This window comes from Erpetoichthys calabaricus, chromosome 11, assembly GCF_900747795.2.
Source record: "Erpetoichthys calabaricus chromosome 11, fErpCal1.3, whole genome shotgun sequence".
In the NCBI taxonomy this organism is placed as follows: domain Eukaryota; kingdom Metazoa; phylum Chordata; class Cladistia; order Polypteriformes; family Polypteridae; genus Erpetoichthys; species Erpetoichthys calabaricus.
Window position 1 is genome coordinate 100,288,229 of NC_041404.2, and position 11,232 is coordinate 100,299,460.

An 11,232-nucleotide genomic window follows, 5' to 3' on the forward strand; every position below is an offset into this window, starting at 1 on the left:
CGAAAGGCGAAGCGCGATATAGCGAGGGATCACTGTATAGAGATATAGAGATATATAGATATACATATATAGATATAGATATATATAGATATATATATATATATGTATGTATGTCTATATATATATATATATATAAATGTAAGCTTATAAGTACTGCCTTACTTCTCTTTAAGAAAGGAAGATGTAATGATACTTGATTTAAACGATTCCATGTCTTGGTGGGTTTGCGTAGCTTATTGTCAATATCTTTACACCTGTTTTTAAGACTTATTGACTGAAACGGGCTTTCACGAAAAAAGTTAGGGCTTTGCTACAGGATACACCCTCCACAAGTTAAGGAAGTAAAAATAAAAGTGTATATTTCTGTTTTATTTAAACCTTTTAAGTTTGTATGCATAGCCCCATTTGGCTGTTTTAGTTTTTTTTTTTCTTTCTTCAGTAATATTTAATCTCCTTAAAGAAAAAGAACATATGCATTTTACTTTTTTTGTATCTCTTTAGTAATATTTTAGTGTAAAAGGATAACCAGTATTTAAACCTTTTATGTTACTTTATAAATTTATTTTACACAATGTTGAAAAATTAATAAGAAAGCTACATATTTTGGCAGCTGCTGCTTTAATTTTCAATGAAATGAAAAAAGCTCTCCAAGAGAAAACCTCAATGAAGAAGAAACAGTATGCACTATCTAAAAAGGAGAAACCCTCATTTATAAAGGTTTGCTGCAGATGACTTAACTGAAAATAAATTAATAGTTCCTATGTGTATACTACATATTTATCTATTTTACTTATGCCTTTATTCCAGCAACTTGCAACATCTGAGGTACAATTTGTTACATTACTTTTGTTTTTTGCAGCACAGGCAGGTGAAGTGACTTCCTCAGGGTCACACAGTGGTGTCAGTACCAGGATTTGAACTGACAAGCTCTGGGTTTGCTGAAATATTACTGAAGAAAGAAAAAAAACGAAAACGGGCAAATAGGGCTATGCATACAAATGTCCATCCATCCATTATCCAACCCGCTATATCCTAAATACAGGAGCCAGTCCCTGCCAACACAGTGCACAAGGCAGGAAACAAACCCTGGGCAAGGTGCCAGCCCACCACAGGGCGCACACACCCACATACACCCACACACCAGGGACAATTTAGAATCGCCAATGCACCTAACCTGCATGTCTTTGGACTGTGGGAGGAAACCGGAGTACCCGGAGGAAACCCAGACAGACACGGGGAGAACATTCAAACTCCACGCAGGGAAGCGAACCCGGGTCTCCTAACTGGCACCTTTCACTGCGCCACCATGCCGCCCGCATACAAACTTAAAAGGTTTAAATAAAACAGAAATATATACCTTTATTTTTACTTCCTTAACTTGTGGAGGGCGTATCCTGTAGCAAAGCCCTAACTTTTTTCATGAAAGCCCCTTTCAGTCAATAAGCCTTAAAAACAGGTGTAAAGCTAAACTTACAGCACCACTATTCAATTACACTTGCCTAACGCCTCTCCTAAGGGGAGATACTGTGGGATCTGGGCATCAGTTAAAGCACCAATCACAGGCCCAATTAGAAAGCGGGAAGCTGTGATTTGTCATCTCCCTCCCATGTAACAATCACAGCCCATGTTACAACGCACTATGTATGTATGTATGTATATATGTATATGTGTGTGTTTATGTATGTGTGTATATGTATGTGTATATATATGTTGATATGTGTATATATATATGTATATATATGTGGATGTGTATATGTAGATATATATATATGTATATATATGTATATGTAGATATGTGTATATGTAGATATGTATATATATGTATATATGTATATATATATGTTTACATAACCTCTTTAACACACTACTTCTCCGCTGCAAAGCGCGGGTATTTTGCTAGTATATTTTGCTAGTATATATATACTAGCAAAATACCTGCGCTTCGCAGCGGAGAAGTAATGTGTTAAAGAGGTTATGAAAAAGAAAAGGAAACATTTTAAAAATAACGTAACATGATTGTCAATGTAATTGTGTTGTCATTGTTATGAATGTTGCTGTCTTTTATATATATAATATACACACACACACAAATAAACATATATACACATATACATATATACATATATATACATATCTACATATACACATATCTACATATACACATATCTACATATACACATCCACATATATATACATATATATATATATATATACACATATCAACATATATATACACACATACATACACACACACATATACATATATACATATACACATACATACATACACATACACACACACACACATATATATATATATATATATATATATACACACAGACACATATATATACATATATATTTACAAATCTAATTATATACACATATCTACATATATATACACATATATATACATATCTATATATATATATATATACATATACATATCTAGACATACATACATACATTGACACATATTTATATACATATCTACATATATATATATATATATATATGTAATTGTGTTGTCATTGTTATGACTGTTGCTGTCATAAATATATATAATATACACACACACACACACACATAAACATATATATACATATATACATATATATATATACATATCTACATATACACATATATACATATATATATATATATACATATACACATCCACATATATATACATATATATATATATACACATATCAACATATATATACACATACATATACACACATACATACACACACACATATACATATATACATATACACATACATACATACACACACACATATATATATATATATATATATATATATATATATATATATATATATATATATATATTTATATATATATATATTTATATATATACACACATACATACATACATACATAAACACACACATATATATATATATATATATATATATATATATATATATATATATATATATATATATATATATATTTACATATCTACATATATATACACATATATATACTTATCTACATATATATACACATATATATACATATCTACATATATCTAGATATACATATATATATACATACATACATTGACATATATATATATATATATATATATATATATATACATATATATATATACATATATATATATATATATATATATATATATATATATATATATATATATATATATATATATACATATCTACATATATATATATATCAAAATACCCACGCTTCGCAGCGGCGAAGTACTGCTTTAAAATTTTTATTAAGAAGAAAAGTAAACCTTTTTAAACTGAGGGAAAATGAATCAATAATTATTTGTTAAGGATTTCTTTGTATACCACGTTGTCAGTTCGCCCCTCCGGTTGTAATATGACCAAGCTGTGTGCTGAGCTTAGGGTTCAGCATGCAACGTACAGTTGGCCATGTGAAAAGCAGTCCTGCCTCAAATCAATGCCAACCTTTTGTAGGGTCTGTCCCTGAGACTTATTAATTGTCATTGCGAAGCAGAGCCTTAGTGGAAATTGGAGGCGTTTGAATTGAAATGGGAGATCAGAGGATATAACGGGGATGCGAGGAATAAAAACTCTCTCCCCTGAGCCACCGCCAGTAAAAATAGTTGCCTCAATGAGGTTCTTTTGCAGACACGTGACCTGAAGTCTTGTGCCGTCACAAAGTTTAAGTGGGTGTACGCAAATCCACAATCGGTTTCATATTGTTTTCGTACCTTATCAATTGTGTAATGTGTTTTTTGAACAGGTTTGATTCATCGAAGTGATCACTCCTGCTGCGTTCAGTCACTTCACGTGAGCCGCTCTCTTGTGTGATGTTGCGATGTCCACGGGTTTATTTAATGTTAGGTAAGACTCGGCAGTTAAAAGTTTCTTGCTACAGCAATTTTAACTCTGTTACAAAGTGATCCAAACTGTCGTTTATACCTCGTGTCTTCTCATTAAACTTGTATCTCGCGAATATGGCATTGCAAACGGCAGCGGGTCAGTTCATGTGCTTACATGGGAGGCGTGATGACGCGATATATTTTGATATATATCAAAATACCCGCGCTTTGCAGCGGCGAAGTACTGCTTTAAAATTTTTACTAAGAAGAAAAGTAAACCTTTTTAAACTGAGGGAAAATGAATCAATAATTATTTGTTAAGGATCTCTTTGTATACCACATTGTCAGTTCGCCCCTCTGGTTGTAATATGACCAAGCTGTGTGCTGAGCTTACTCTTGAGCATGAAATCTAACGTGGTTTGTGCCCTTCAGAATGAAAACAGTTTGCATTTACCTTTTTAATAAAAGGCGAGCTTTTAAGCCTGAGAAATCACCCCGTAAATGCACACGTTTAATTGCTCATGTGTTAATATGTATGCTTACACAGTATTAAAAGACACTCAACAAATAACGTCATTTACCTTCGTTCCCGCTTTTGACTCGTGCTGTCAATCTCTTTTTCAGTTCATGTGATTACGTAGGAGGCATGATGACGCGATACGTGACTCCGCCTCCTCCATTAGAGTATAATGACAAAAAACAGGTTCCAGTTATGACCATTACGCCTAGAATTTCGAAATGAAACCTGCCTAACTTTTGTAAGTAAGCTGTAAGGAATGAGCCTGCCAAATTTCAGCCTTCTACGTACATGGGAAGTTGGAGAATTAGTGATGAGTGAGTCAGTCAGTCAGTCAGTCAGTGAGGGCTTTGCCTTTTATTAGTATAGATATGTGTGTATGTATGTATGTATGTGTGTATATATGTATGTATGTGTATATGTATATATGTATATGTGTGTGTGTATGTATGTGTGTATATGTTTACATAACCTCTTTAACACACTACTTCTCCGCTGCGAAGCGCGGGTATTTTGCTAGTATATACTTTAAGGCCAAAAGGGTGTTGACACCTGACCATCAAATCTCCATGAGTTTGTTGGATATCCCATTCCAAAAGCATGGGACATTATTATGGAGTAATCCACAATAGTCTTAAGTCTAAAGTAATTCAGCCAGAACAGCATTTGTGAGCTCAGGATGAGAAGACATGGCTTGCAATTGGCATTGTAATTCATCCCAAAAGTGTTCAATAGGAATGAAGTCAGGGATCTGACCATTCAAGTTCCTCCAAACGTTTATGAAGTTGGCTTAAAGCACAGGTGTACATTCATGCGGGATCAGAAAAGGGACTTTCCCAAGGTGTTCAACAAAGTTGGAAGCACATTATTGTCTAAAATGTCTTTGTATGAAATAGCATTAACAGCACCAGTCACTGGAGCCAAGGAATGAAGCCTAAAACCATGCCATTAACCCTATCTCCACCAAACTTCACAGTAGGCACTATGCAGTCCAGAAAGTAGTGTTCTCCTGTCATCTGACACACCCAGATTTGTCCATCAGACTGCCTGATAGTGTAGTGAAAATCAGAACTTCAGAGGACATGTTTCCAGTGCTCCAGAGTCCAATGGCATTGTGCTTTATGCCACTCTGGGTGATGATTGGTATTGTTCAGTTATATTTGGCTTGTGTGCAGCTTCTTAATCATGGAAACATATTTCATAAAGCTCGTGATGCACAGTTATGTGCTAATGTTGTTTTGCAGTAGAGGATAGGTCATTTTTACATACTATGCGCTTCAGTAGTTGGCGGCTCCACTCTATGTGTTTCCATTGTCTACCAATTCATGGCTGAACTGTTGTTCATTAATACTTCAGTTTCTCAATAATAGCACTTATAGTTGACAGGGGCTGATCTAACAGAACAGAAACTTCATGCATGGGCTTGCATCTGAAGACAGTGCCACGTTTAAAGTGGCTGAACTCTTCAGTACAACCCATTCTACTGCAAATGTTTACCAACAGAGATTCCATAGTAGCATTTTATGCCACTATTAATGAGTTTGGCTGAAACACTTGAACGCAATATTTTTCAGTGTCCACATACCTATGCCCATATAGTCAATATGTATTGCAACACACTCGCGATTAGGAAGCAGCCTACGAAGTGCGAAAGAATGAGAGATGTGGGTTTAAGACAGAGTATTAATGCCTCTCTTTTCTTCACCAGAAAACAAGAAGAGCACAAACCGACAACGCCTTAAATTCCGCTCCGTTACTCACCATCTTGACGCTCCATTCTTGGTCCGTCTCCAAATTCCTCGTCAATCCTTGCTGTTTCTCTCCAGTCCCTCTCCGATGTTACCACTTCTGGTGACTCCTGATGACGTCTACCCTGCCACTTGTTGTTCACGTCATCCTCATCTCCTCAGCCTACTGTCTGGTGTTTAGGTTATTATTTTAAACCTCAGTTTCAAACCTTTGCTAATCTCCTTGGCTTCGGAGATTATACGGGGACAGTTCCCCAACCCTTAACATGTTCTCTCTTTCACTTATTTCACCACAGTATGCATGTACAGTATATGTACAATATTTGTATTTATATGTATATTGATGGAATGGTAGCACAGTGGTAGTGCTGCTGCCCAGCAACTAGGACACCAGGGTTCACATCTGTGTTCATGTGAGTTCCCTCCAGCTGCTTCAGTTTCCTCCCAAAGTCCACAGACATGAAGGACAAATGAATTGGTGTTGCTAAACTTGTCCCTTATGTGTTTGTCCAGTAATGGGCTAGTACCCTGTCCTGGGATTGTTCCCAATGGTTTCTGGGATAATCTCAAGCTTCCCCACAACCCAGCTTGGATTTAAAAGAAGGATAGATGTATATGTATAGCTATACAATTCAAAATTTGTAGCATGAAGAATAAACACAATACAAATATCCTTTTGGACTTCAGTAAATAGTAGGGGTTAGTGCATGAGATTTCATTGCTTAAAATGAAAGATGTCATCAAAGACATGTTAGTGCATGGCTTACAGTGTTGTGCAAGTTTACACCTCACAAGAACTAGCTCAAAGTTCAGTTCACACAGATCAAAATGAATAAATTCACGTTCATAGTTCACCATTTCAACTTCGAACTAGTTCATGTTCAGTTCATTTTGCGTTTTTTAAGGAGTGAGAATAAATGACCCATGAGTTTACTTTTTTCAATTTTGCATGCCTTATATTAGGCTATTACAGTGTTCTTGAATAAAATATAACTAATTTTGAGCACTTTTTTATTTTAATACACTTTACTGAGTTATACCCAGCAACAAACATGTATAACCATATATGCTAAAATCCTCTCAGAAAAAAAATAAATTAAATAGATGCAAGTATACATCTAACTTTCCTCTCTGTTTACAACCCACAAATGCTGACTGTGGAACCAGTGTGTAGGTGAACTAACCTATTACGCTGTCAAAATTTGTGTTACATATTGCATGTCCAATGGGGAAAAATATAAAGTGGCCTTGCAAAGTGCAGTGTTTTCCTAAAAGTGAAAGCGGAGCTTCACTGCGTGCTCGTGTCACTGGGGGTGCAGCTGAAGCACAAGCAGGCAGACACAGAGAGTGCCTTATTTGATTTTATGTTATTTTTTCCATCCATCCATCCATTAGCCAACCCGCTATATCCTAAGTACGGGGTCACAGGGGTCTGCTGGAGCCAACACAGGGCGCAAGGCAGGAAACAAACCCCGGGCAGGGCGCCAGCCCACCGCAGTGTTATTTTTTCCGAATACAAATAAATGTCAAAAAATTTGTATAAAATAAATATTCGTAAAAATCCACTATTTGTGCTTATCCAAAAATAGTATTTGGATTTGACTCCTCCCCTACATTACAGGGTAAAGCAAAATGTATAATCTGGACCTAAACCAGATCCAAAATGTCACATAAAACTGAACTGGCACATGTTCAAGTTCTTCACCTGCAAATACGTTACATTAAGTTCACCTTTCTTAGAAAAATGAGCTTGTTCAAGGAACACGCTCTTTTGAACTAGTTCATGCACAACACTGATGGTTTATGTAGTAATATGAAACAATACACTATCAATTGAATATTTTACAAGGACAGAGCCAGTTATTTCGTTGCCTTAATACCATATGTCTTAACATGTGGAAACTTACAATTGCATAAATAGGGCCGACCTTAACCTTCATAAAAAAAGGTAAATAAAGCAAAAGACTGCCTGTCACGTACCTTTGATAAATGCTGCCACATTCATATAAAATCAGAAGCTTTGACAGTTAAAACTGAAATATTTCAGATTTTAATCACTCAATACCTAGGTATTTGCAATGATCTTAGAATAATGATTTTCTACTTCTTTCTACTTTTTATGGATGAGTCAAAGTAACCATCACATTAAATATTCCTTGCCTTAATACTTATTTGTGTATGCTTTATTTATAGTTTTGATGCAAATGTTTGTCTTCGTCTTCCTCATAGTGATGGCTGTCTTAAACAAGGCTAAGTATGGGTAGCTATAGTTATACTCTTGCATTTTTAATTACTTTTAAATAGGTAATTCGACAATGTGAGCTACTGTAAATACACCACAAATGCAAAATAAAGCATTTCAAATACATTTAAAATAACATATGAATGAAAATTAAAGATGGATACATCAATATGCATATCAGTCAAGGCTGTGTGAGAAAAAAAAACTATGCTAACCTGTTTCAATGGGCCACATCTGGCATTTATTTTAAAACAAGAAGAAAACAAATGAGTAGCAATTATGATCATGCATATGAATATTTTGTATATGACAACAAAGATTTGTGCGATCTGGTTGAACATGTGGGTAGGACTCAAACATGTGATGTCTATGAATCACATGTGGATTTAAACGTTTAACTCCTCCCAGGTTTAAACATGCCCCATTTCATAGGTTACAGCTAGGACCTTCTCATTATCACTGCAATACTGAGCCCTGGTTCTCAGTATAAAGGCAAGACAATCCCAGGTAGCCTTGCCATAACATTGTGTAGCAGGGAGCCCCATAAACCTGATGGCTGCCATAGCCTGCAGTCTGGCTTACTTATTAATAATCGATCACTTTTTCAAAAAGGATTGCATGATGAAGCAGCACAGCCGCACAATAGTAGTGCTGCTGTCTTGCAGCAAAGAGACCAGGGTTCATGTCCCGGGTGCTCCCTGTATAGAGTTTGCATATTCTTAACATGTCTGCTTGGGTTTCTTCCGGGTGCTTCGGTTTCCCCTCTCAGTTCAAAGACATGCAGGTTAGGTGGATTGGTGACACTAATTTGGTCCTAGTTTGTGTGTGAGTGTGTTTACCCTGCAATGGACTAGCGCCCTATTCAAAGGATTGCTCCTGCCTTGTGCCCTTGCTGAGATAGTCTCCAGTCACCATGACCCTGCTCAGGATTCAACTGGCTTAGGAAATAGAATTGTATAGTTGCGTGATGCTTGAGGTGGGGTATATTGGAGGTGTTCATGATGAGCAAGTGTCTTGGGTAAATGTTTTTTTCTGGCAGAAATTTTGTTAAAGTTTCAAAATCAAAACAGTCAAAGGTCAATATGGTAATGTTCTGGTTTCATCTGTCCCTGGTCACTATGAGAGTAAAAATAAACAGACAAATTAATAATTGGAGAATAGTATCATTTCCCCTTCATAGCTTATTCTATAAAAATGACATTTGTGGTTTGACATGAGTAAAGAATTGCATTGATACCAAGTACTATTCCTCTGTGAATAGACGTTTTAGGACTTGACCAGAAAATATGACAGAAACATTATATGCAATCGTCTGTAAAATCTGAAAACCTGTTTAAGGAAGTCACTCAATGTTTTTCTGTAATAAAACAAATAAATATGACCGCTATACCAGTAATTTGCATTTAACATATATTGTATATATTGAATTTTTCAGCTAAGAATTGTTTCCGGGTGAGCTCAAAAGGTCGTCTAAAAGGACATGCGTATTCTCTTCAGGCCAATGACTCTTTCAACAAGCAACAATGGATATCCTGTATACGGCAAGCTATTGTCTCCTATAAAGACCACATAAATATTCTACACCTCTCTCCAGAAATAAATTCAGCAAATAGTTCCTTAGATGACATTGCTGATCTCAGTATAGAATGTGATGATAAAGAATGTGAAGATATAGAAATGAATGACCAATATGTTAATAATAAGGGAGTTAACTTTCTAGACCCAAAATATTAATAATGTTAATAAAACTATTTCTATTATATAATTGTATTGTTACATTATTATTTGAAAGAATCCTGGTGTCAATTTCACTTATTAAATATTTATTTAAAGTGCAGATCACTGAAAGTCTTTCATGTGTAAGACTTCATCCTTAAACGTCAAGTTGGAATATACAGACAATGTACTTGTTTTTTGATTACTACTGTTTTTTTCAGGGATTGAGAATGCATTAAATTCTGTGAATATTTGTCCGCTGATCGTAAATTATGCATAGTACAAAAATGTAAAGCAAATATTGTAAGTTTTTTTTTTAACTATACATTATCTTGCTCTTGCCTTTCCAATTATGTAATCTATTTGCATGGTAATTTTATGTTCGGGTTGACTTCAAGAAGGTAGTAAAGCTCTTTCAGTCAATAGTAAAGGTTAGTTAATTGTTTACTATCAATGTTTATTAAGTGAAAATTGGAGCTTAGCTTTCAAAATAACTGAAACCTTCTCATTAAGTATCTGTACTGTGTAATTCTACAAGTTGCATATCAGTATACTTGTTTGTTTAGAAAAATTTATGTATTTCTCTGTAACAGATTAATTTAGTCCATTTGATTTATAAGTTACAATGTACCTTTTACGTTTTGTCTTGCACCAAATACATATACTGACAAATACATTTTACACCTTTAGATGCCACTTAAAGAATTTATGGGGGGGTGGGGGGACTAGGGGGGGAGAGAAAGAGAGCAAGCTATCTCTAATCTATCCTTTTAATCCTTATAATTAGAAATACCAATGTAACAATAGGCTGCATGGCGATAACTCCTGGGAAAATTGGAAATTAAGGTCAAAGCTGTCTCACCTTCAGTTGAGACTACAAAATGATATCAAAAATTCAGAATCAATGTCTCCAAGACAGGACAGTTAACTTTGTGAGCTGAAATGTTAAGGTCTGAATCACGAATTAAAGAGAAAGAAAGTATTCTCTCACCTAACAGGTCTAAACGCTAAAATAGTATTTTTACAGGAGACCCACTTATTAAACAAGGATCAGTTCCGGCTGCAATAAAACTGCACTGGCCAAATGTTCCATTCCAGCTTTACAAAGAAAACTAGAGGTGTGAGAATTCTAATACATAGAACAGTCTCATTTGTAGTATCA

The 11,232-nt window shown here is 35.1% G+C and overlaps 1 protein-coding gene across 1 annotated transcript in view; it reads left to right on the top strand.

The window, feature by feature from the left end:
- The window catches only part of arhgef3l (Rho guanine nucleotide exchange factor (GEF) 3, like), a gene marked incomplete at its 5' end in the record, with an annotated part of 159,939 nt that extends 149,193 nt beyond the window's left edge, over positions 1-10,746 (top strand). The window contains one exon of the mRNA XM_028813652.2: positions 9,790-10,746. Within this exon, the coding sequence (XP_028669485.2) occupies positions 9,790-10,088 (299 nt within the window). The remainder of the gene's footprint in view (positions 1-9,789) is intronic.
- Between the last annotated feature and the right edge of the window lie 486 nt (positions 10,747-11,232).